At 34.1% G+C, this 27,737-nt stretch overlaps 2 protein-coding genes across 2 annotated transcripts in view; one reads left to right on the top strand and one right to left on the bottom strand.

The window, feature by feature from the left end:
* Positions 1–19,010, bottom strand: part of LOC114286451 (uncharacterized) — a 55,267-nt gene extending 36,257 nt beyond the window's left edge. The window contains exons 1-6 of the mRNA XM_082871597.1: positions 18,828–19,010; positions 12,115–12,252; positions 11,860–12,018; positions 11,346–11,610; positions 10,955–11,236; positions 10,769–10,865 (exon numbers count right to left, since the gene is read on the bottom strand). Of these exons, the coding sequence (XP_082727723.1) occupies positions 10,769–10,865; positions 10,955–11,236; positions 11,346–11,610; positions 11,860–12,018; positions 12,115–12,252; positions 18,828–19,010 (1,124 nt within the window). The remainder of the gene's footprint in view (positions 1–10,768; positions 10,866–10,954; positions 11,237–11,345; positions 11,611–11,859; positions 12,019–12,114; positions 12,253–18,827) is intronic.
* A 2,790-nt stretch (positions 19,011–21,800) lies between these two features.
* LOC114286401 (EG45-like domain containing protein) lies at positions 21,801–27,453 on the top strand. Its single transcript, XM_082868362.1, has 3 exons — positions 21,801–22,200; positions 24,399–24,672; positions 27,285–27,453. The coding sequence occupies exons 1-3, from the start codon at positions 22,089–22,091 to the stop codon at positions 27,289–27,291; spliced, it is 393 nt and encodes a 130-aa protein (XP_082724488.1). The 5' UTR covers positions 21,801–22,088; the 3' UTR covers positions 27,292–27,453.
* The last annotated feature ends 284 nt before the right edge of the window (positions 27,454–27,737 follow it).

Below are 27,737 nucleotides of genomic sequence, written 5' to 3'. Positions count from 1 at the left end.
GGGCTTAGATGCTTGGTCAATCAGATTAATAAATCTGCCCTTGCCCCAGTCAATGCATGAACTCCAAAAAGCCGTATGCTAATAGTTCATGGAGTAGCTGTGGCACACATCGATCGGTGTTGGGCTTAGATGCTTGGCCAATCAGATTAATAAATCTTGCTATTGCCCCAGCCAATGCATGAACTCCAAAGAGCCGATCAGATAACTAAGCAAATTTAACTCCAAAAAGCCGAATGCTAATAGTTCATGAACTGGTTGCGGAGCACATCGATCGGCATCAGTCTTTTGGAGTTTAACGTTAATGAAATTACCTCGGGGGCACTGCAAGCATTAGAAATAAATGGGATGGACTCTTCGTGCCAATGACTCCACTTATTGTGTTCAGACTCGATTTAAAACAATTTGTTGCGTGAGGTTAGATAAGTGCGAATGTCAAATAGACTATTCTTCAACAGCAAAGGAGAAGCGCGAACATTGGCTGAGCTCGACACTGCAATGAATCACAGCAGCGAACCCATCCGTGCGAGAGGTAAGATGTCCAAAGAACGGGAAAAACGTCAGCCTCCAAGTCGTCGAAGTAGATCACCCCGAAAGGAAAAACAACAACGGGAAAGCTCTCCTCGACCGTGACCGAGAAATGAGGCCAACGCGACGCCACGACCGTTGATTTTTGCGATTTTTGTGGGGAATAAACCGATGACGGAGGCGGACTCCATTGTCAATGACCCAGGTGTAGCGGTTGAGTTTGCTCAACAGATTTTTCCACCGAAAGTCCAGCAGTCGATGGTTGGTCAACAGGATTTCGAAGTATTTCGAGAGGGCATCCACGGGGCGGTGAAAGGGCTGTATACCGCTTATATAGTCGGCATGCGCCTGCGCGCCGCGCGGCGAGAAATAGAGAAAAAGGACAAACGAATTCAGAACTTGGAGGGTCACGCGGAGAAGGCCGAGCGTGAGCTTAGGGAACTTAGGAAGGCTCAAACCACCGAGCCGTGTGCGGCAGGTCAACCCAACTCAGTCGTGGAGGAGAGAGTGACCCAACGGCTGTTAAGTCACGCGATAGCCGATCGAGATACGACAAGCATGTTTGCCGTGGAAAATGCAAGGACCGTGGGTTATGAAAAAGGCTTCCACGACGGCCGAAGAATCGGGATAGACAAGACCAAGGAGAAACTCGCAAATGAGGTGTGCCGATGCAAGAATCGGGGCTTTAGACACGGGTGGATTAAGGCTCTCCAAGCCTCAAAGGCACTTCAAGGAGTAAGAGTTGAATCGGCGTCGCCATTATATCATCGTCGCGACTTTCCTTTTAACGCTTTCGAAATTGAGAAGAGCGATGACGAGGGCGATGCCAAGTAGAACTAAACATATATTGTAAATGTTCCAACTAAACAACTTTCCTTATAAACGTTCCAACATATATTGTATCTATTGGATAGTTCAATAAAATGTTTTATTTTAAACGTTTGTATTTGATTTTCAATGTTTACATGCCGAATTAGGCATCTCGTTTCGAATGTTTGCATATTTTATTTCGTTATGCGGTTGCGACGGCCCAATTTATTCAAGCATTTCATTTTCAATGTTTGTATGCTTAATCTATTTATGCGGTTTGCGAATCCTAAACTTAATCAAGCATTTCATTTTGAATGTTCGTATGATTTAACATGTATACAGTTTTCGCCGGATCAACTTAACGAAGCATTTCAACTGAACTTAATCAGGCATTTCGCTGGCTCAACTTTCATGTGCAGCTTAATTTGTTTTTTGTACGACTCTGGCTCTGAATTCAGAGTCTTATTCGGCCAATAATTGCCCGCTCATGAGTTTTCGAATCTAGAGTCTTATTCGGCTCATAAGTGCCACGTATTCACGAAGGGCACTCCGAATTCGGAGGCTTTATCGGCCAAAAGGCATCACGCGCCGATGGGGCTCCAAATCTGAAAGGGCGCTCCGAATCTAGAGACTTAAATCTTGGTCAATCGTGATATCCATGAAGGGCGCTCCGAATCCGGAGGCTTTATCAGCCCAAAGGCGTCGTGTGTCGATGGGGCTCCGAATCTGAAGACTTTATTTGGCCAATCGTGATATCCATGAAGGGCGCTCCGAATCCAGAGGCTTTATCGGCCCAAAAGCGTCGTGCGCCGATGGGGCTCCAAATCCGGAGACTTTATTTGGCCAATCATGATATCCACAAAGGGCGCTCGGAATCCGGAGGCTTTATCGGCCCAAAGGCATAATGCGCCGATGGGGCTCTGAATCCGGAGACTATTTGGCCAATCGTGATATCCACGAAGGGCGCTCCGAATCTGGAGGATTTATCGGCCCAAAGGCGTCATGCGCCGATGGGGCTCCGAATCCGGAGACAGGCCAATCGTGATATCCACGAAGGGCGCTCCGAATCCGGAGGCTTTATCGACCCAAAGACGTCATGCTCTGATGGGGCTCCAAATCCGAAGCCTTTATTTGGGCAATCATGACATCCACGAAAGGCGCTCCGAATCCGGAGGCATTATCGGCCCAAATCGTGATATCTACAAAGGGCGCTCCGAATTCGGAGGCTTTATCGGCCCAAAGGCGTCATGCGCTGATGGGGCTCCAAATCCGGAGACTTTATTTGGCCAATCGTGATATCCACGAAGGGCGCTCCAAATCCGGAGGCTTTATCGGTCCAAAAGCGTCGTGCGCTGATGGGGCTCCGAATCCGGAGACTTTATTTGGTCAATTGTGATATCCACGAAGGGCGTTCCGAATCCGGAGGCTTTATCGACCCAAATCGTGATATCCACGATGGGCATTCCGAATCCAAAGGCTTTATCGGCCCAAAGGCGTAATGCGCCGATGGGGCTCCGAATTCGAAGACTATTTGGCCAATCGTGATATCCACGAAGGGCGCTCCGAATTCCAGACGCTTTATCGGCCCAAAGGCATCATGCGCCAATGGGGCTCCGAATCCGGAGACTAGCCAATCATGATATTCACGAAGGGCGCTCCGAATTCGGAGGCTTTATCGGCCTAAAGGCATCATGCGCCGATGGGGCTCCAAATCTGGAGACTTTATTTGGCCAATCGTGATATCCACAAAGGGCGCTTCGAATCCGGAGGCTTTATCGGCCCAAAGGCGTCCTACGCCAATGGGGCTCCGAATCCAGAGACTTCATTTGGCCAATCGTGATATCCACGAAGGGCGCTCCGAATCCAGAGACTTTATTTGGACAATCGTGATATCTACGAAGGGCGCTTCAAATCCGGAGGCTTTATCGGCCCAAAGGCATCATGCGCCGATGGGGCTTCGAATCCAGAGACCTTATTTGGCCAATCGTGATATCCACGAAAGACGCTTCGAATCCGGAGGCTTTATCAGCCCAAAGGCGTCATGTGCCAATGGGGCTCCGAATCCGGAGACTTTATTTGGCCAATCGTGATATCCACGAAGGGCGCTCCAAATCCGGAGGCTTTATCGGTCCAACGGCGTCATGCACCGATGGGGCTCCAAATCCGGAGACTTTAAGACTCAATTGTGCGATGAGAAAACGAGAAACTTTGCATTGTAAAAAATGAGGTGTACATGGCGAACCGTTCAGAACAACTATCATGCCCCACAAGTCGGGTCAATGATAAAATTTGTGTAAATGCGTTGAATTCCAAGGCCGTGGTAGACTTTTTCCTGACATGTCTTTGAGCCTATATGGCCCTACTCCTGCGATCGAATCAATCTGATAGGGGCTGTCCTAGTTAGGACCCAATTTTCCATCAGTCAGTTTCCTGGCAGCTGGAAGTACCTTCTTCAAGACCAACTCTCCTGGTGTGTAGCGGTGCAGCTGAATACGTTGATTATACGACTTAGTAAACTGCTGCTAGTACCGTGCCATGGACACAAGGGCACGGTCTCTTCGTTCTTCGATCAGAATCAAATCCAAAGCCAACATCATGTCATTTCGGCCCATATCAAAAACTTGCGATTTCAAGGTTGGGTGGCCGATCTCCAGGGGTATGATCGCCTGGGTTCCAAAGCATAAAGCAAACGGCGTTTCTCCAGTGGATCGCCTCGACATAGTTCGATGAGCCCACAATACACTCGGCAATTCTTCGACCCATTTGCCTTTAGCTTTCTCCAGCCTCTTCTTGATGCCGTCCAAGATGGATTTGTTAGAGGTTTCGGCTTGACCATTGCTTTGAGGGTAAGCCAGCATAGAAAAGTAAGGTCGAATACCATACTTGCTGCACAGCTCTCGGTAGACGCCACAATCAAACTGGGTGCCGTTGTCTGAGATAAGAGCTCTTGGAATGCTAAATCATGTTATGATATTTCTCCATACAAAACGCTTAACATCAGCATCTCGAATGTGCGTTAATGCCTCCGCTTCGACCCATTTTGTGAAGTAATCTATCGTAGCGATCAAGTATCGCTTGTTCCTTAGGGCCCTCGGCAATGGTCCTACGATATCAAGTCCCCACTGGGCGAACGGGCAGGGACTGGTGATGGAGCTTAACTCTTCAGCAGGTAGATGGGTTAACAGGGAGAATTTCTAGCACTGTTCACATTTCTTCACGTAGCATTCGGTATCGGCTCTCATTGTCAGCCAATAATACCCCTAGGTTATAGCTCGATGGGCCAAAGAACGCCCGCCAGAATGGGCACCACAACTGCCTTCATGTATTTCAGTCAAAAGCTCTTCGACTTTGTCTGGGTGTACATATTCCAGGTATGGACTAGAAAGGGATTTTTCATAAAGTTTTCCTTGCGGATCCAAGTAGTATCGCAGTGCTTTGTTTCGCAGCTTGTGCGCTTCTTTTTTGTCCGCTGGGAGCTATTCGAAAGACAAGAATGCAGCAATGGGGTCCATCCAACTCAGTCCTGACTCTATGACATTGACCTGGATTTCCTCCGAATGGCCAATGCTCGGCTCCGGGATGAAACCTACTTCGATGGTCTGTTTAATCTCTGAGTTAATGGAGGAGGCTAGGCAAGCTAGGACGTCTGCATGTGTGTTCAAATCACGTGTTATCTGATTCAATTCATGATGGTCAAATTTGACCAGCAAGGCGCTAGCCGATTTCATGAAAGCCGACATACGGTCATTTTTGGCTGCGTACTCCCCCTTTAGCTGATTGATCACCAATTTTGAATCGCAACATACCAGCAAATGCCGAGCACCTAGAAGGTGTGCATTCCTCAAGCCGGCCAGAAGGGCTTCGTATTCGGCCTCGCTATTTGATGCTTCGAAGCTGAGTTTGACGGCCTGCTCAATTATTGCGCCGTCGGGAGCCATGATTACTACTCTGGCTCCGCTGCCCCGTTGATTGGATGATCCATCACAGTACAACTGCCAAATGTCCCTAACATAAATTCTCCAGTTCAACTTAGGTCGAATTTTATCAGACTTGAAGTCGACAAGACCCCCAATGAATTCGGCCACAAAGTCGGCAAGCACCTGTCCATTGATTGAGGTTCTAGGCAGAAACTGAATATCGTACTAGCCAACTTCAAGAACCTATTTTGAAACGCGTTCTGATGCTTCTGCACTGCGTAGTAATGATTGGAGGGGGTAATCTGTTAGCACCTCGATACTATGCCCCTGGAAGTAATGCATCAGTTTTCTTGCCGCCATGACTAGGGCTAGGATGAGTTTTTCCAGCAGAAGGTAGCGTGTTTCAGCGTCGACCATTGCCTTGCTCACATAATACACTGGTCGCTGCTCCCCCAACTCCTCCTTTATCAGTACGGCACTGATGGCCCAGTCGGAAACTGTCAAATACAAAATGAGCGGGTCACCTGCCGAAGGTGTTGTCAAGAGTGGAATTGATCGGAGGTAGGTTTTTAGGCCGTTTAAAGTAACTTCACACTCGGCGGACCATTCAAAAGCCTTGCCCTGCCGTAGTGTATGGAAAAATTGTCGGCAGCGATCTGTAGACCGATTGATGAACCTGTTGAGTGCGGCAACCATCCCCATTAACTTTTGAACCTCTTTTACTGAACGAGGGGAGCCAAGCTCCAAGATTGCTGTGATTTGCCTCGGGTTGGCTTCGATTTCTCGATAGTTGACAATGTAACCCAAGAATTTGCCAGAGCCGATCCCAAACGCACATTTAGAAGCATTCAGCTTCATTTTGTATTTGCGTAAAATTTTGAATGTCTCTTCCAGATCGACTAGATGAGTTTGCTCCTCTTTGGACTTGACCACCATGTCATCAATGTACACTTCCATAGTGTGGCCGAGTTGCTCCTTGAACATGACAGTGACCAGTCTTTGGTAAGTTGCCCCTGCATTCTTCAGCCCAAAAGGCATAACCTTATAGCAGTAGGTTCCTCTTGGGATGAGGAATGCAGTTTTGTCTTGGTCTTCCGGATGCATGGCGATTTGATGGTAGCCTCTGTAAGCATCGAGGAAGCTCATACGCTGATGGCATGCCGTCGCATCTACAAGTTGGTCAATTCTGGGTAGTGGGAAACAATCCTTGGGGCAGGTTTTGTTTAGGTCCGTGAAATCAACGCACACTCGCCAAGTCCCATTTTTCTTCTTCACAACCATATTATTAGAGAGCCACGTAGGGTAGGTCACTTCTCTAATTGCCCCGGCGTCAAGCAACCTGTCAACCTTTTCAACAACGGCAACAATGTGCTCTGCGGCTGACCTCCGGCTTTTCTGAATGAACGACTTGCATTTAGGGTCAACATTCAAACAGTGCTGCGAAACAGACGGATCTATACCCGATATCTTATATGGAGTCCATGCAAAGACATCAAGGTTGCTAAGCAGGAAAGAAATTAGCTGCTGTCTGTCAGCTTGATTCAGGGAGGCGCCGACCATGAAGAACCTGTTTGGGTTTCTGTCGATTTCAACTCGATCTAGGGCTTGCGTGGCCTTTTCACGTGGAAGCCGCCCAACATCGTCGAGGCTCTCCCGATCCGGCACCTCAATAGAATTTACTTGCAACTCCTTTGGCGTCTTTCCAGCAAGGAGATAGCATGCTTGTGCCGACTTCTATGAGCCACGGATTTGCTCAATGTCGCATTCTGTCGGGAAGCGTAGCAGCTGATGATAGGTGCTTGGCACGGCCTGCATAGTATGCAACCAAGTTCGCCCCATGATGAGATTGTACGGCGATGGTAGCTTGACGACCAAGAATTCCATATCCACTGTTCACGAGCCCCCTCGAACGGGTAATGTGATTTTTTCCAACGGGTACTCTAGATTGGCGTTGAAGCAGAATAGTGGATAAGGGACCGGAGAGAGATCTGATTCGGAGAAGCTGAGTTTGGTGAATATCTTGTAGTACATAACCTCCGATGTGCTCCTCGGATCAATGAGTACGCACTCAACTATGAATCGGTTTACGCGTAACTCAATTACCAAGGGATCGATGTAGGGAAGTGTCACTCCGGCCAAATTTGAATCATCAAAAGCAATGCTCGCAACTTCATAGGGCTGTTTAGCCGGAGTGAGTTGATTTTGAGGGTCGAGATTCGACTGAATCGTATGCATCGCGGATGACATTGGCAGGCTGTATATCATGTAGATCACGCCGAGTGAAGGGGAATCCTGTCTTAAGGCTATTGCTTTGGTTGAGTTGTCTTTTCGGACGTACTGTTGTAACCGACCATCTTGTACCAATTCCTCCAAGTGATCCTTCAATGCATAACAACTCTCAGTATCATGGCCATGGTCCTTGTGATACTCACACCGTCTATCCCGCCTTCTCGTGTCGGGAGGTCCCACCATTTTGGACGACCATTTGAAGAACGGAAGATGTTGGACTTTGGACATAACCGCACTAATCGGCTCTGTCAACTCCGTATATTTCTTATCGGCGCACCTCGTGCGCCTGCTGTCAACTTGCAGTTATTCATTTGCTCGGTGGGAGCATTGGTCGTTTGATCGGCAAGGATCCCGTCTCTAGTCTCATTTAGCCGGATGTCGTGGTTCACAAAATTTGTTGGCTGAGCAATTTCAGAATGGGTCGTCTTGTTGGCCACGTTTCCGGCTTTAACCCGCAAGGCGTCATCCTCCACTTTACAGTATTCCTCAACTTTCTTCTTCAACGACCAGACTGTTTTGGGGGGTCTTCTAGTCAAGGAACTGCGGAGAGCACTGTCAGAATGCAAACCCATTTTGAAGGCGGTGATGGCCATGGAGTCGTTGCAAGCGTCATCAAGATTAAAGCACTCCCAATAGCGTGCCGAATACGCTCCTAGTGTTTCTCTTGCCTGGATCTGCATTGCCCAGAGAGAGTCGGCTTGTTTCGGATGGACCTCATTGGTGATGAATCTGGCCCTGAAGGATTTCTGTAATTGATGTAAGCTTTTGATCAAAGCAGGCTCCAGTTTATAATACCACCTGACAGCAAACGGTCTCAAACTGCTGGGAAATATTCGGTACATGAGGGCCTCGTCGTCTGCATGTAATGTCATGGCTTGCTTGTAGTGACAGATGTGATCGGTGGGGTCTGATTTTCCATCATAGAGAGTGAACGACGGAGCTTTGAACTTTTTGGGCAGAATCATCCTTGCGATCCATCGCACAAAGGGATCATGCTGGTCTTCTTCGTCTGAACTATTTCTTCTACGCTTATGCCTTATATGTGGACTCTCTTCAGAGGAACTGGAAGTTTCGAGTCATCCCTTCTTCTTGGGCTCCGGGGATAATGAGTCAAAGTCGCTATCAGTGTCTTGTTGTCGGGCTCGAGGTCGTCGACCACCTGCTCTCGAGGTCATTCCGGATCTTGGTGTACAGCTTGTTTGGACTTTGCCACTTCCAAGGCCAAATCCTGACGGAGACGTTCGTTCTCAGCAATAATGTTCTCTAACCTCTGTTCATTTTGTTTTGCTTGTTCCATGATCGCTTGCATTGCCTCATGCTCTGAAGTTGAGTGTGAGGCGAAGTTCAAGGCGCGTCTTGCGGGGATAGTCTCCGGTCCAAGCATGTTTGTTGGAGTGAGGTCGTCTTTCTGCGTGGTTTCATCAGTGACTATCGGAGGGTCTTCTGTTACGCCCGCCATGGATGTATTTGAGTATTCCCATAGACGGCGCCAATTGTGGAGATGTGGTTTGGAAATACTCTTCAGATCCTGGTAGACACTCGTGATCCTCAGCTAGCCACCTGAAAAAGAATTAACACTCCGGTCGGGGGTGCCGAGATTAGCACTCCGACGGATAAGTCAATGTATGTTCTCTTGATTGCTTGTATCTTATGTTAAACATGCTAGTTCTCACATATATCTCTCTGGCTGATGTTCTTCTATTTATATCTTTTCTTTCTTGGCCCTCGAGATTGGGCCCACTTTCAATTCACCATTCGGCTTCTTTTGTAACAGATCGCTTTTCACTCGGCCCCTCGCTCAACCGGCTATTTGGCTTAATAGGGTAGGATTTGAGCGTACGGGACAGGGCCGAGTGCTATATATTTCGACCCTCCAAGTTCAACTATTCGGCCTCTTTACGACTCTCAATATTCAGCCCCCACAAAATGATATGACATAATATTAATTTTTTTATTTTAAAAATAAAGAATTTTGGTATTGATTTTTCCCAGGGGTAATAAGTTAAAAAAGTTTATATATTTTGTATGAAAACATGTATAATAATATATATATATATATATATATATAGAGAGAGAGAGAGAGAGAGAGAGAGAGAAATGATCATAAAATATCATTTTATCCCCTAAATTATTACGCAAAAATCAATTTGGCACCTAGACTTCGCATTATTTTAATTTGACCCCTAAACTTTTTTAAATTTGATCAATTAACCCTGCCATTTTTTGTTAATATTTGGGGGGCTAATTGATTTTTAGAATATAGTTTGGGAGATTAAATAAATTTCTAAATAAAGTTTGGTAACATGCCAGTAAGTTTAGTTTGATTGTAGATGAAAACTGATTGCAGGGGTAATTTGATTAAATTTAAAAAACTTTAGGGGTTAAATTAAAATAATGCGAAGTCTAAGTGCCAAATTAATTTTTACGTAATAATTTGGGGAGCAAATTTCTCGAGAAATTCTCCATCCTTTCTTTTCATCACCCTCAATTGCACCCTTAATGAGATGACAAACAATAACAATCAATCAACGCTCTTCAAAGTGTAGAACCACTTTATATAAAAATGAGTCATATCATTAAGAGTGAAATTAGGGACGTAAAATTTAAAAAAATATATATATAGATAATACCAGTAGATATATATATTTATTTATTTATTTATTTATGCATTCCACCTTAACATGACAGTAACAACGATTCTAAAAATATAAATGTTACACATAATGAAAGAAATAAAGATAGGTCCCACATAATGGGAGATCTACATATGGTACCCATAATTTTATCTCACATGTGTTATATTCTGTGGAATAATTATGTGTTTCTAGCACAAATGTTTTAAAAATCAAATCGGTGAACGAACCAGAAAATGAATCGGGGTAGACAGATCACTGGTCAGGGATAGATCTAGGATTATGACTTTGGGGGGGGGGGGGGCAAAGTACGTTTAACCTCTAACCAATAAAATTTGAAGTTCAATACCAATTTCTACTAACATGAAAAAAATCAACAATGTTACAATAAAATATTGAACTATATATTCCTTGTCAACATAGTTGAGTACCAAAAGATGATCATACAATTGATAATATTTTTTTGCCCATATTCACTTACAAAAAGTATTAACTATTTCTACATGCATTTATTTACTAAAAGTAGGCATCTTCAATTGAGCTCAACGCTCTTTCATAATATCAAAAGCATGAATGATAGAGTCTACCACAAACCTTCGAGCAATGTCTTTTTCAATGTACGTAATCAAGTAACTAGCGAGAAAACCATCTTCCATCCTATTGCACAATTTAGACTTAACGAGTTTCAAAACTGAAAATGCACATTCCAATATAGCAGTTGAAACAGGTAAAGTCAACATAAGACGGATCAATCTATTAATAAGATGATAACTTGTTGACTTTTTGTTTTTGCCAACATTTGACACAACTTAGAAATGGTTGACAGCTTCTGAAACTCGGGAAGTATGGAAATATCAAGCTTATAGTTTTCCAACTGATACTTCAAATGCAATTTTTCTTGCACGGAGAAATCCATGGGATAAAATTTATTTGCAAGATTGCAAATATCCTCAATTTTGAATGATCTATAACCATCCCAAAGATCCAAAGCTGAGCTAAGAACAAGCAATTCCATTACATCTCCCTTAAACCAATTGTTTAATTCTTGTAACTGAGAATCAACTATAACCATAAAAATATGAACTCGAAAATGATGTTCCACGGTAAGCTGACCTCTTTCAGAACGAGACCGACCTTGGCAAAGGACAGCTCATATCAGGAATCTATATACCATGATCATTAGAAAATAATTTAATTTTCTCCAACAATGGAACCCATTCATCTTCTCTAAATTTTTGAATAAGTATCTTCGTTGTAGACACCAAATCCATTGCATTTAATATATCTTGAGATTTACTTTGCAAAGCTTGGCACAGATCATCAGTAATCTCCATGAAATCCCTCATAAGATGTAAGATGAAGACAAACTCAAAAGATGTAATGGAATCATAAACTCCATCCGCCTCAGCTTGTTGATTCAGGCCTCGTTTGGGATACTACCTTTTTAGCCAATTAGTCAAAAAGTTACTAAATTAGCCAATTAGCCAATTAGTCATATCAAAAAGTCAACAATTACGGCTTCTCTCTACTTTTTGCACAGCTTTTCGTAATTAGTCAAAAGTCATCCCAAACATACAAGTTTTTTTTACCTACCTTTTTAGCCAATTAGCCAAAAAGTTACTAAATTAGCCTGTTCCCAAACGAGGCCTCAATTTGCTTCCATGATTAATTATGTTTTTTAGGACTGCACAAGTAGCACTAAACATGTTTATCAAACTACAAATGGAACCCAAATGAGAACCCCATCGAGTATCTCCAGCCCGTTTCAATGTTCCAATCTGATTTTTTCCTTTACCAGTCTCGAATTCATCATCAATGGCAAGCTTTTCAGCAATATCTGCAGTCTGACCAGCTCTTAATTAATCATGTCTTTTGCAATATGAGCCAACTATATTAATTGCTCGAGTCAAGTAAGAGAAAATTTGATTGATAGATATAACCTGTTTAGATGCTCCTACTAAAGCCAATTGGAGCCGATGAACAAAGCAATGGACATAATATGCGAATGGACACTCAGCACAAAATACAGCCTGCAACCCAGTCCATTCTCCAGACATGTTACTGGCAACATCATATCCCTAACCATGAATATTTTGCACACTAAGGTTATGACGAGAAAGGACAATACAAATTTCTTCTTTCAAAATTGCCGACGTGGTGTCTAACACATGAACTATGTCAAAGAAATGCTCTTTTATAAAACCATATTTATCAACAAATCTCAAAATAATTGCCATTTTCCCTCTTTTAGATTCACCTTCAGATTCATCAACTATAATGCAAAAATTCCCATCACTAATCTCCCAACAAATGAATTTTCTAGTGAGAGTCCACGTTTCCACCATCCAGGCCGACAGCTCCGACGAAGCCTCCACCAGACCACTGACAACAAAGCATCTCCGTATCCCTCGTCTCTTTGCTCCTCTCTTTTGCAGAATCCCAGCAAGTCTCTCAGATCAAATCAGTTGTTTTCTTTTCTTTTTTTTAATCTTAGTGCTTTATTTAAAGCTTCTCCAGCTAGCCTTATAGTTTATATATTTGTAAAAGTTTCATATTTTACATTTTGACCCACTAAAGTTTCTAAAATTTTGCTTTCATCTTGACCTAATTTAAAAAATACATATACATGAAATTTAAAATAGATTATTATATATGTTAACTAATTCAAAAAAAAAAATTCAAATAGTTAAAAAAAATTGGGAGGCTACTCTATATAATTTTGAAATTATTTTTAAAAAAAAAATTGGGGGTACAAACTCCTATAATTTTAAATTATTTTAAAATTTCTAGTATAATATATAATATTTTTCAAATTTTTTGGGGTGTAGCCGCCCCCTAGATCCATCCTTGGGTTCAACTGTCGGGGTTGAACCAGAATTGAACCATGATGTAATAAATATATTAAAATTATATTTAAATAAAAATATAGTAATAAAATTATAAATTATAAATATTAAATTATCTTAAATATTTCTCCTAATATTTTTTTTACTAAAAAATATAATAATATATCTTAAAATATTATTAATTTTAATTTTGGAAGAGGAAATCAAATATTCAATATTCCCTCCATATAATTTTAATTCAAATAATTTGATTGAAAGAATGGCAAAAAATTTGGAGGGATATCAAAATTTCAAGTCTCCCTCTAATATATTTGATTGAATCCCACATAGATTCCTTGAGTTTTTTTTTAAAGAAGTTTTTTTCTTATAAATAGGTAGGAACTTTCACAATAATTTCAAGTTCCTAATGGAATTCTTCACAAGACGAGATCCTTAAAAGAGAGCTTCCAATTAAAATTTTCTTATATATATATATAAAATAAGAAAGAAAGAATGGAAAGAAAGAAATAATAAAAAAAAGGTTAGAAAATATCAAACAAAAAGTTCAAAATTTTTAATTTCATCTACCTACCAAACCGGTCCCGGTTCGGCGATTCAACCGTCGGTTTTCCCGGTTCTCTCAAAATAAGTCGGTTTTTGGTTTCGAACGGTTTAGAGGGTATATTCGGACCGAAACATCGACCGGTCGACGATTCAACCAGCTAAACCAGCCGGTCCAGTCCAGTTTTCAAAACCATGCCTAGCACAAATTTTGACATTAAAGGGTGGTTTTGAATGATCTAAATAAGTGCACTTTTTGACTTTTTATAAAATATGGATTGAGTTTGAAATGATGTGGGAGAGAGGTGATGTGACTTAAATAGGATAGTGACTTTTTACCTTTTTTAGATTATGATAAACAAGGCCTAATATATTATTTTTATAGCATTTTTATGTATAAAATTTGAATATAAAGAGTTTTACTTTATATTAAAATAGTAATTAGATAGAAATATAAGGGTGTGGGCAGTACAATTTGGTACTATTTAAGGGTAAAATTATAAATTAAATTGTAAATGGTGAATTAACAAATAAACAAAAGCGTTTTGAGCAATTTCAATTTCTTAGTTGATTGAAAAATAATTTTAAAAAGCAAATATGCTAGCGGCCCAAATTAATCCACCTAAAAAATTGTGGGTGGGTGATTGTGTGGTATAAATTAATTTGTGTAGCTCTATGTGTAGAATAAATCTAATTCACAAGATAAAAATTTTGGATAATTTCTGGATTGATAAAGGTAGATTCGTAGTATTACTCTTTAAACAATTATCGAACATTTGTATAAATATATAATACTCCCCCGTCTCAAAATATTAGTCTCTTATTCTATTTTCATTCTCCCAAAATATTAGTCAATTTTTAAAAATTAAGGAATAAAATAATATGAATTTACTATATTGCCCTTCTTTTAAATTCATTAATAACACAAAAAGTACAATTATGACAATTGATATTCCCAAAAAAATGTATTATCAAAAGATAATTTTGAAAAATTAAATATTTTAAAATGTAATAATTGTATTATAAAAAAAAATGGATTTCCCAAAAGAGACTATTATTTTAGGACGGAGGGCATACTAATTTACATAATATTTTTCATATATAAAACACTAATTTACAACAAATTTCACATTTTAAATCTCTGTCACATTAATTTTACTTTGATATTTCATTAGAAGAAAATATATATATGTATTAATTATAACAGAGCGGAATGATTTCGAAAACGAATTATAAATTTTAAATTATAGATCAAATTAGCTTGTTATTAGCGAACTAATCAATATAAATTAACAAATCAATACGAATTAAGCGATATTTTGCACCTTTACAATCTATTAATGGTTTTGTAAGAGTATATATTTTTTTAATGATTACGTAAGCTTTTTGAATCAAATAAATAGAAGTTTAGGCCTCGTTTGGCAACAGGTTGGTTTAGTCAAAAAGTCAAAAGTTACTAAAAAAGTCAAAAAGCTAACAATTCATAACAAAAAGTCAAAGATTCTCTTTTTTCTCTACTTTTTTCACATCTTTTCATAAAAAGCTAAAAAGTTATCCTAAACATACTAATTTGTTTTAGCTCATATTTTAATCAAATACTCAAAAAATTACTAAGCCTCCGTTTGGGAAGTGGGTTGGCTTTTTGATTTTTTTGGCTATTTTAGCCTGGGCTAAAAGTTTGGTTTGGGAAGGTCTTTTTGGCTTTTTGATTTTTTTGGCTTTTTTTGTGAGAGAAGAATGTAATGATTATGGGTTGGATGTGATATTTTGTTTTTTGTGGCTAAAATAGTCTATTTTGTCTTTCATGACTAAAATAACCAAAAAAATCATGTTTAACTCTTACCAAACAGAACCTAAATTAGCCTGTTTATTAAAGTTCACTGGTCTAATACATGGACATCCCGGTTTGTTCGTTTATTTCGGCTCATGTGTACAAGTTTATTCATAATAAAATTCAATGAGATTCATATCCGTTAGGGCTGGGCAACAAACCCACCCGCCCGCACGAACCGCCCGACCCTATCCTACCCGCAGTGCTTTGGGCGGTTTCGATGTAGGTAGGCGGGCGGGTGCGGGTCAAGAAATTGGCAAAAGATCGGGTTCGGGTCGAACCCGACCCGCCCGCAACCCGCAGTTTTTTTTTTTTTTTTTTTTTTTTTTTTTTTTTTTTTTTAAGAAAAAATAACTAGTTATTATTATTATTTTTTACATTTTGGATGGATGGAGATAACTAGTTATTATTTTTATTTTTACATTTTAGATGAAAGTAAAATTTATTATATGGGCACTTATATACATTATCATGATCTAATGATATTTAAATTAGTGTTACTAGTTTGACTTTTATTTATACATATAAAAAAAATCATTATATTCTATTAGTCTAGTAGACACAGTTAAATATGATATTTTGAATTGTCATTCTATTATCACATTATTGCATATTAAAAGCTAAACAGTGAAGATTAATCCACTATTAAAATTAATGTTACTAGTTTGACTTTTAAGGGTTTGTTTTTGCATATTTAAATTAGTGTTACTAGTTTGACTTTTAAGGGTTTGTTTTTGCAAGCTAAGGAGGAAGATTAATTACTATCCTCAAACATGGTTCCATATCATCTTATCTAACATGTAGACTATTTATTATGATCATGAATTGTATATCTTGTAATTTAATTTATAACTCTTCTTAAAAAAAAAAAAAGTGTTTAGAAAGTAACAAAAAATGTCAAATTTGCTTAAGTAAAAAAAAAAAAAAAAAAAAAAAAAAAAAAAAACCTAAACCGCAAACCGAACCACACCCGCCCGCACAAACCGCGAACCGCATCGCGGGCGGTTGCGGGTCCATTTTTCCCCAACCAAAACCGACCCGCGAGCAGCCCTAATATCCGTTATCATTGGTTTGACTTTTAAAATATGTTTTTATTATAAGAAAAAAAAATCAAAAATTTACAAAATTTAACAATAATTTGGTAAAAAAAATTTAAAACATATTTGTCATTTTATATAGAATAATGCTTGGGACCCCCTTTTGGGGGTCACCCCTTCACCCCCCTTGCCACGTGGCAGGTGGTGATTGGAGGAGCAGGAAAAAAAAAAAAAAAAAAAAGAAAAGGTAACCAATGAGAGAGAGAGAGTGGGGGTCAAAGGGGTGGGGGAAAAGGGGGATGAATCATTACTCTTTTATATAACTTTATTTTTTGGAATCCATCATTTTGTGATACAAATGTTTTCTATTTTTTGAAATAATTATGTATTTCTAACACTCCTCTGACATTAATATATTATTTTTGTAGCATTTTTTATATACAGATTTTGAATATAAAGGACTTTACTGATATTAAAATAATTATAAGACCAAAATATATTTTTTACACCTGGCTGGCTGTCGTAATCTATTTTAATCAGTACGTAAGATTTTTTTTTTTTTTTAATAATGATTATGTAAGCTTAGAAGACCCGATTGCACACCGTGGTGATTGCTGTGTGCTTCGTAGAGCCTGTTTTAAGTCTTATTTTAATGGTTTAAATTATTTATTTTTTTAAAAAATATCGAATATAATAAATTTGTAAAAATATTAACTTGGTCGAATATCAATATCATTTTCATCACATTACATTTGTAAATACAAAAATGAATTGTAAATATGATTGTAAGTATAAAATTAAAGATGAATATTATTAAATGAAAATGTTATTAATATCTGATTAATTTAATTTTTTATAATTATATTTTACTTGATTTTTTTTTTAAAAATAATAATATGTATCGTTAACATAGAACTCAAAACGAGTCTCACGAGACGTACAATAGTGAGAAGACCAGATAGCATTGGAATATAAAATTTACCTATATTAAGATAAAGGATTTTACTTATATTAAAATAGTAATTAGACAAAAATATATTTTTTACACATGGCTAGCTGTCGTAATCTATTTTAGTCATCAAGGGTGGTTTTTTTTTTTTTTTTTTTTTTTTTTTTTTTTTTTTTTTAACGATTATGTAAGCTTAAAAGAGCGGACATGGGTCACTATTATGCAGTGCACACAGGGATGATTGTTGTGTGTCTGGTAGAGTTCATTTTAAGTTTTATTTTAATGATTTAAGTTATTTATTTTTTAAGAAATATCGAATATATATCTGTAAAAAATTAAGTTGGTCGAATATCAATATTACTTTTATCAAATCACATTTGTAAATACAAAAATGAATTGTAAATATGATTGTAGGTATAAAACTAAATATAAATACAATTAGATGAAAATGTTATTAATATCCGATTAATTTAATTTTTTTATAATTATATTTTACTTGATTTTTTTTTAAAAAAAATAATAATTTAAATCATTAAAATAGACCTTAAAACCAGTCTAACGAGGCATACAACAGTGAAAAGCCCGGATAGCGGTGGAATATAAAATTTCAATATAAATTTTACTGGTCCAATACATCCCGTTTTATTCGTTTATTTCACCTCTTGTGTACGAGTCATCCATAACAAAATTTACTGAGATTGATATCCGCTATCTTTGGTTTGATTTTTAGAATCCTTTTTTATTAAAAAAATTTAAAAATTAAAATTAATTTAGTTAAAAAAATAAAAATACTTATCATTTTATATAATTTTATCTTTTGGGGGGTTAAAAATAATTTTTTAAAATTTAAAAATATCCCTTTGATATTTATTTTGGTCAAATTAATTTCTATTTAAAACAATAAAATAAAATAATTTTAGAAAAACAAATCGAACATGGTCCATAATTGTAGCACAATATTTTATTATTTCTTTTTAAAGTGTGAAAGGTAAGTATTTGAAAATAAGTATTACATTTAATTTTTTTTTTTTTTTTTTTTTTGCAAGATTGAGATGGTGTTTGATAAGTCAATTCAATATTTAAATTTTCATGTATTAAAATAAGTTTTTTTGATAACTCTATTCATATTAAGGTCAAGTTTGGCATGATTGAAAAAAGATAAAAAGTCAAAAAGTCACTATTCTATTTAAGTCACATCACCTCTCTAACACATCACTTCAAACCCAACCCAAACCCAACCAACATTTCATAAAAAATCAAAAAGTATACTTATTTAGTCTTCCTAAACTAGGCCTAAATTCTTAAAATGTGGTCTACAAACTTTTTTTTTTATTTTTTTTATTTTTAAGTAATTCAAAACTTACTGACTTAATTTACTACTTATGTATAAATATTAACATGTATCACTATGATCTCACCCACCATCATGTGCCATCACTACCACTCCTACCCCAACCCCACCACCACAACCACAACCACATCTAATATCGTTGCTACTGCTACCATACCTAAACCCACTCCCACCGTCGTTGCTACCACCACCTCTACCACCACCATCATCACCATCACCACAAGTACCACCATGGTTACCGCTACCACAATAACTACTATCATTACTGTCACAATTCTCCATCTATACCACCATCACTAGTCATGGCCACAACCAACATTGTATCACCACAAACTACCACCACCTGTCTATCTCAAATACACCACCCCTTTACCATCACCACAACCACTTTCACACCACTACCATCACCGCCATTGCCACCACTCCTACAACCATCACTATCATCTTACCACCACAATATACAAATAGGACGAGAAAATTTGAAAATAATAATTTTAAATTTCATCATATATATATATATATATATATCAAATTACTTGTTTTAATTCAGTACTTAACATTTTATCAAATTATTTTTTAACCTAAAAAATTTAGCATTTAGTTTTCACTACTTAATTGTTAGCTTTCAATTTCCACTTTTATCAAACACCACTTAAGATGATGTTTGATGCAGGTTTTTATAAGTTGAAATTTGATTTATAGAAAACTAGCTAGTGTTAAAAACACTCCAATTTTCTTTTTTCTTTTTTTTTTAAAGTTTAGCTAAACTATTTTTATCTAATAAGTTATAAAAATAAAAATAAAATGCACCAAACACTTTGCCTAGACTCTTAAAATTTGAAAATATAAGTAACTCTAACAAATTACACCAAACTTTTGATAGGTTTTATTTATTTACTTATTCGAAAATTCTCCGGTGTGCACCCCTTTATATGCAACCTACCATGAAAATATATAATTTTACTACAAATTTTTTAAATATCAATCACAAAATGTATTATCTCTCCATAAATTAGCGTAACAAAAATTTCATAACTAAGTCACAAACTTTTGTAACATCAACCACAAAATTTTGGATATTTTCGTTACGCTAATTTGTAGTAAGATTACACATTCTATGATTGATATTTTAACATTTTATAATAAAATTACGCTAATTTATTTATTAAGCAATAGTTCTTATATTCAGTCGGTTTCTTTTCCTAGACACCTGCTGAATAGGGAATTTGGTTTGTTGTTGAAAATGTTCTACTAACATTAATGCATGGTTCATGGTTTGGGGTAACTCTATGGTTAGAGTAGTTTTGACTTTTACTGGCATATTTTTCAATGAGTTGATAAAAGTGTCAATGTGTATTTCATTTTAAGATTTTAAATCAAGTTATAGTTTTTCTAGGAAAAAAATTAACAATAACTCCTCCTCACAATAACTTAACAGCAATGTTAGATATCATGAAAAACCTTTCATGAAAATAATCATGAAAGTTTTGTGACCCTTGGATTAAACTTATAATAAAACACTACACACTAATCAAAGTAATCAAAGGATCATAAATCTTTCATGATCATTTTCATGAAAAACATTTTATGATCCCTAACTTTTCCATAACTTAATTTTTAACAATAACTCCTAAAAAAAATTTCAGAACATTTTTATGAAATAAAAATAAATTAAATAATTAAAAAGACTAAATTTTTAAAAATAGATTAAAAAAATACTTTTTTAACTTTATAAACTCCATTATTTTTATTTTATTTTTATAATATCCTACTTATATATTATTAAAAATGCTAGAAATTTCTAATAAATTACAAACTAAGTTACAATGATGTGGGGGTCTCCTACATATATGGATGTGTGGGTGCTGGGTCTGCTAGATGATTGCTGTGCAAAGGATGAGTCTGGGATGGTTTGCTTTTGTTTTTTGTTCAGTATAGTGCAGTGTTAGCCTTGTTGTTTTGTAATGCTTTGGGATGCCTTGTTTTCTGCTGCAGTTTTTGCCCCTTGCTTTGTTGTTTGTTTTTCCTTTTCCTCTCTTGTTGGTCTCTCACCAACTGGAGGTTTGAGCTTATTTTAGCTCTTAGCTCCTCTTTATTGATGTTTCCCATTGTACCCTGTACGTGCTCCATCAATAAAGTTTTCTTTGCCGATCAAAAAAAAAAATATATATGGATGTGCAACTTACCCTTTATTGTGAGTGATTGATAATTTAATTTGCAATTATTAAGAATTTGTAGAAGGATGGTCATATTAAACGACATGTTTAAATGACAGTTTAATTGATTATATATAGAAATTTAATTAATAATTCAATTTTTTTAAAAAAAAATAACTCGTTAGAGATATTTACTTTTTTCATTAAAAAATATATTAAATGATTTGTTAGAATTAACCGATTATATATTGAATTTAATTAATAATTTATAATTTATAAAATAAAAAAATGGTGTGTTAGATTTATTTAGTTATGCTCTCATGAAATAATATTTTCACAAAGTTTATGTAAAAAATTATTTTCAATTAATGATATGCCAAACTAACTCAATATTCTTTTAGCGTAAATTATAAATACTAAAGTGTCATTTTAAAAATTACATCTCGTCTCTTAAATTTTCTAATCATATAACAAATAATCCTTTCATTAATCAACTATTTTAACGATGTTCTTCATTTAACTGCTTTAGTCATTCATTATTGTATATAGTATAGTTAAGAACATCATTTTTCTGTCAATTCTGTAAAATGACAAATTTTGACAATATGTATATTTATAATTTTTAGAACTACAACAAGCAATCTGCATTTTAAACAAACTCAAAAATTATATTTGTAATTTTTCTTTCTTTCTTTTTATTTTTTTATTTTTATTTTTTTTATACACACCTTAACTTCTAGACAAAATTTTTTATTTTGCCCTTGACTACTACCACAGGTAAATAAGTCATAGCTTGCAGGTATGCTGGTTATTCCCACACGGAAGATTTATAGCAGTCAAAGGATTCCACGGTTGATTTACTATTATGGTTGCTGGGTTCATTTTTATATTTGTATGTAATTGTCTTGTTTTGGTCCAGTGGTCCTTTTCTGTTGGATGTGGTTCTTGGGTTGTTATCTTAACATCTGTGTGCTGGTTTATTGATGTTTTTCATTGTATTATTCCTTAATCATTATCAATAAACCGACTTTTTGACACCTTTATTGATGTTTGTCATTGATTTTTAGATGTTTTTTTTAAAAAAAATGGTACGCTGGTTATTCAACTATAAAAAGAGCGAGCCCTTCCATTGATTTTCTACAGCAAAGCAACAAGATTTCAATTTTCATTTGAGGTGTGTTTGGAAAGAAAGAAAATCCAAGAAATGGGTGTTGGAACGGGAGTTGTGATGATGATGGTGGCCATGGTGATATGCCTTGCCACGGTGGCACATGCAGCTCAGGGGACTGCTACTTACTATGGTCCTCCTTACAAGCGTGAGTGTTATATTATTTTATTTTTTAACGACTAGATAAACATTTATTGACGCTTTAAAGTGATTTGAACATGAAATTTTGTTTCTTATTATTAAATTTATACCGAATGCTAAATTTATAATCAATACACCACTTGCATGCAGCAACAAACTTATGCATACTCTACATTATCTATATGAAAAATCTTATTGCCTTGTTTTGGTCATTCTATTTTGACTTTTATATTATTTTGATTCCTATAATTTCAATTAAATCAATTTTGATTTTAAATTTTTACTTCATCTCAAATTAGTCCAATCGATTTCAATTCTTAACATTCTTTTATAATTTTTTTAGTTTATACCACTTCTAAGTATATATCATGCAAACACCCAACAAATTTACACATACAAGTAGGTGACCTTTCTCAACATATGCTCTAAATTATTTATGTCTATTTAGTTTGATTTTTCAAAATCTGTTTTTAGATTAAAAAAAAAATTAATATTCTTAGTGAATTTTTTTTTTTACATTTTAATCATTGTTTTGTACTTTTTAGATATACTTAATCAAGATGCATCTAATAAGTAAAATAAATTGGCTAAAATATTTTAAAAAGGGTTTATTACACTTTCTACGCTTGAACTATTATCAAATTATCTACTTAAATCTTGAACTATCGATTGAATCTACTAAAGTATATAAATCAAAGTTTATTTAATCCCTAAACTATCAATGGAATCTATTAAAGTCACTAAAATGTTTAATTCAAACCTATTTAGTCCTTAACAGGATTACAAAAATAAAATATAAACCCAAAAATATTATAAATTAATAAAAGACCTAATTAATAATTTATTCTAAAAAGATGTTGAATTTTTATTTTGTTTTGAAAAAGTGTTTTATTTCAATGCGTGTTTAAATTAGTATTAGAGTCTGGCTTCTCAATTTTGCCAATGAAACTATACGACTATTGATATACTGACAAAATATAATAAAATAATTTAAATAATAATACTTCACAACAAATAATAATAAAACCAAATAATTCATTAATTAAGTTACAAAAAACAATTTACTGAAAAATTTAAAGACAATTAATTAAAAAACTATAAACAAAATTGAAATATAATATTAGATAAATCAAACGACTAGTCATTGTAGAAAATAAGTAAGAAAATATACCTCTTAACTAAATCCTTAAAAAATACTAAAAATATACGAAAATTTGAACACAAATTTGTGTGTATTTTTGTTGGAGTTTTTGTTTGTTTTTAGTGAAATTTTTTTCTTCATATTTTAGTCAATTTTATTCTTTTTACTTTTTAAATGTATCTAATCTCGATGTAACTACAAAATAATAATAATAAATTGACTAAAATATGAAAAAAAAAATTAGTGAAAGCAAACGAAAACTCGTTTAAAATTAGTTTCTAAGATTTGTAACCAAAAACGCTTTTATTTTTTGGGAAATTACAAAAATAAAAATCAGGTTAGACTATTATAATAAAATAAATCTTAAAATTTTAAATTTGTCAATTTAAATCCTAAATCTTTAATTTATTTTTAATTTGAATCATTTATCTATTTTTGTATGTAAAATCTACCCAAATATATATATATATATATATATATATTTAAACATTTTATATTTACATTGAGTTTAATGAATAAAATGCAATTTTTTGGTTCGATTTACACTACAAGAATTAAGGTTTTAGAGATAAAAATTTAAGAATAAAATCACTTTTTAGAGACAAACTGTTTTTCTCGCCAAAAGTGTTATTATTTTATTTTTAGTGACAAAATTGGATGTTTAGTGATGAATTATTAAGCTTTTAGGACCAAAAGTTTTGTCTAAAAAAATAAACCTTTTTTTTTGTTCCTTTTTAGTGACATTTTCAAAATTGTCTCTAAAAGCTCTTTTTTTTTTTTTTACTTCTCGGGACGACCTGTTAACGATTGTCCTCGCGATAACTAAAATAAATTCTTAAATATTTTTTGCAACAAAATTTATACTTCTAAAGACAAAAAAAAAACTTGGTCTAAAAAACTCTTATAAATATTGTAGTGTTAGTTAATGAAAATAGACGAATAATTTAAATTAAAAACAACTCAAAATATGAAAATTTGAATTACTTAAATTATAAATGGTTAGAAGAGTCAGATTTAAAAAAAAAAAAAATTGCAATTATCTTTTTTTAATTTTATTTTTTCAGCATCTGCATGTTATGGGTACCAAGACAAAGGGAAAATGATAGCGGCGGCAAGTGATGCCATAGGGGGAAAGAAGGCGTGTGGAAGAAAGTACAAGGTGACGTGTACAGGTCCGACAAATAAGGGTGTGCCACATCCTTGCACTGGTAAGAGCGTAGTAGTAACCATTGTTGATTACTGTCCACCTGGCTGTCGTGCAACCATCGATCTCTCTCAAGATGCTTTCGCCATTGTTGCTGACCGCAATGCTGGCAAAATCAATATCAAATATACTCAGTAAGCCCAATTTTTTTTCTTTTGGTACTTCGGAAAGGAATCAGTAAGCCCAATTAACTCTATTTGTGGGTGATAAATGAACTAAATAGTTTGATTCCGGCTTATGTTTTACTCTTTAAAAGTTTATTTGAGTTCAGTTTATAAAATAAATAAATTAAATTTGAATATATTCTGAAACACATTAAAAAAATTTAAATCAAACTTGAACAATTAGCTGTTCAGCTCGTTTATTACTCATAACTCTCATTCAAGATATAAATAACTCTAGGGTAAATTACACTGACACCTCCTGAGATTTATATTTATTACAGTTCTCTCCTCACCTTTTGGAAATTGCATCTCCCCCCTGAGGTTTAAAGTTTCATTTCAGATTCTCCCTTCAGCAATTTTATCTTTCGAGTGGTTAGAAATAATTTTTTACAAATTAAATTGAAACAACTATACGTATGTATATAATATACCCAAAAGTTAAAATGATAATTATTTTTTACCCTTAAATGATAATTATTTTTTATTTTTTATTTATTAACCAAATTAAATTTTAATTTTTTTAAAAAAAATTTCTAAAAATCAAACCATACATAACCTAATAATCTTTTATTAAGTCATTTCTTACGTTGGTAACTTATTTAATTATTTGTTAATTTTACGACATTTTTACCATCAAACCTATTTGGTAACCATTTCGTTTTCGGTTTTCAATTTATATTTACAAAAATTTTAAAAATTGTCATAAAAACTTTTTTGATAATTTTTTTTTTGTTTATAAATGGTTGTCTCAGTTTGTAAATTTGAAAAAAAAAAACGTAAATTCAAAAAATGAACTTACGTTGGTTTTTAAACAGAAATTTAAAAACTTTACTAACAAAAAAAATTTTCAATTAATTTTTTTTCCAATTAATTTTTTTTTCAATGAATTGTTTTTTCAACTAATACTAACTGAGGGGACAATTGGTAATGCTACTTAAACCTTAGGGAGAGGATTGTAATTTCTAAAATATGAGGGGTGTCAATGTAATTTACCCAATGAGGGCAAAATTGGTATTTAAAAAAATTAAATTGCTGAAGGGGGAATCTGTAATGAAACTTTAAACCTCAGGGGGAGATGTAATTTTCAAAAGGTGAGGGGGGAACTGTAATAAATATAAACCTCAGGGGGTGTCAGTGTAATTTACCCATAACTTCTATTTAGCTATTCAATTTTTAAAATCATATTTTGACTTTTGAATTCATATTTTTTTTATTTTTAGTATTTTTTTAATATTTTGATCATTTTTAAAATAAAATTAAAAAAAAATAGATATGTTCAAAAATTATAATATTTATAAAAAATTATTACAAGTTTAATAAATACTACAAAATACAAAAATATAAAAATTCAATACATTTTCATTTTCTTCGTATTTATTAAATTTTACAAAAAAATATTTACAAATATTTTACTTTTTGAGTACATTTACAAAATTTAAAAAAAAATTGAACAAAATATTAAATAAATACACTAAAAATAAAAAATAAAAATATGAATTGAAAACTCAAAATCTAATTTTGAAAACTACATAAGCAAACATAATGTTCGGTTTAGAGTTTTTAAAAGGAAAATGTTTGACATCCATTAAAAATTCTCACAATTTGACCTATAATGATATTGTAGGATAGATGTCAATTTTTAAATTATTATATACTCAATGATATAAGATCTAACTCATTTGCCACATTATTATAGGTGATTTTGTGGGTCTAAATTGTAGGTCACTGGCATTACTATTTTCAAAAACAGTTTTTTAAGCTTTTAATATGCATTTTTTTAGTGATATATTAAAACATTTTAATAAATTTTTTAATTTTTTTAGATTCATGTAATTTAGTACACTCAAACAAGTACGAAATTTATACAATTTTTTTTTCTTTGAAAACTCATTGAATCCAAATAATATATATATATATATATATATTCAGTATATTTTCATATTTTGCTATATTCAATAAATTTTTAAAGAATTTTTGTATAAATTTTATACTCACTAAGTGTATCTAGATTCAAATGATTTAAAAAGTAAAAAAATTAACTAAAATATTAAAAAAATTTACTAAAAAAATATGGATTGAAAATTTAAAAATGTTTTTGAAAATTTTAAACCAAACAAATGTTATGTACAATATTAAGGGGAAATTACCAATATATATATATATATATATATTCTTTACATTTGACGCTTGTAACAAAATAAATCCTGAATTTTTAATTATATCAATTTATTCACATTAAGTTTAATAATTAAAATACCATTTTTGGGGGGTCAATTTTACTCAATGAAAATATGTAAATTATTTATATTGAAAATAAACCAAAAAAGATTATAGTTTAAATTGACAAAATTAAAAATTCAGGATTTAGTTTGTTACAAAACTCAAATTCATAAGGAAAAAAAAAATTGTAATTTTTTTTACATAATATTAATTTTCACTGCATTTTTTTTTTTACTGTTAGTAAAAATGCATATAAATTTCTTTAAATCATGTATTTTAGTGGTTAAGCATTTAAATAATATAGTTGTCGATAAAAATATCATCACTGATTGCTCTCTCTCTCTCTTGTTGTGATTTTGCAGGGTCTGAAGCTATACTATATACGAAAGATTTGGAAGGGACAAGCTTATATTATAATGTAGAAATAACACAAGCATGTCATGGAATTTGTATATTCCATGAGTTAGCTTGTAACCATGTAATGCATCTGTATCAGTGGAATAAATGAAAATCCTTTCGAAGCTTCTAAGATTTTGCAGTTTTATGGTACTTTAAAAATATCTAAAATGTTAGTGACATCTTTTTAGAAAAATTATAAAAGAAAAATAAAAAAATCTAACATTTGATTTGTATCAAAATAAATTTTGAGTTTTAATCTTCTTTTTTTTAATTTAAATCTTAAATATTTTATTTATTTCAATTTAAACCATTTGTTTATTTTTTGTTAGGTAAAATCAACAAAAAAAGAGTATTTTAGTCATTAAACTAATGAAAAATATATATTTTGGACAATTATGTACACCTACATTGAGTTT

Source organism: Camellia sinensis, chromosome 5 (assembly GCF_055761805.1).
Source record: "Camellia sinensis isolate YWXY chromosome 5, ASM5576180v1, whole genome shotgun sequence".
Lineage (NCBI taxonomy): Eukaryota > Viridiplantae > Streptophyta > Magnoliopsida > Ericales > Theaceae > Camellia > Camellia sinensis.
Note: the sequence above shows the minus strand (reverse complement) of the source record. Positions and strands in the feature narration are given on the sequence as shown.

Bases quoted from the DNA above. Each gene is read 5' to 3' on its own strand.
- LOC114286401 (XM_082868362.1), top strand. From the start codon at position 22,089: ATGGGTGTTGGAACGGGAGTTGTGATGATGATGGTGGCCATGGTGATA. The intron at 22,201-24,398 runs GTGAGTGTTATA...TTATTTTTTCAG, and splicing joins CTATGGTCCTCCTTACAAGC to CATCTGCATGTTATGGGTAC.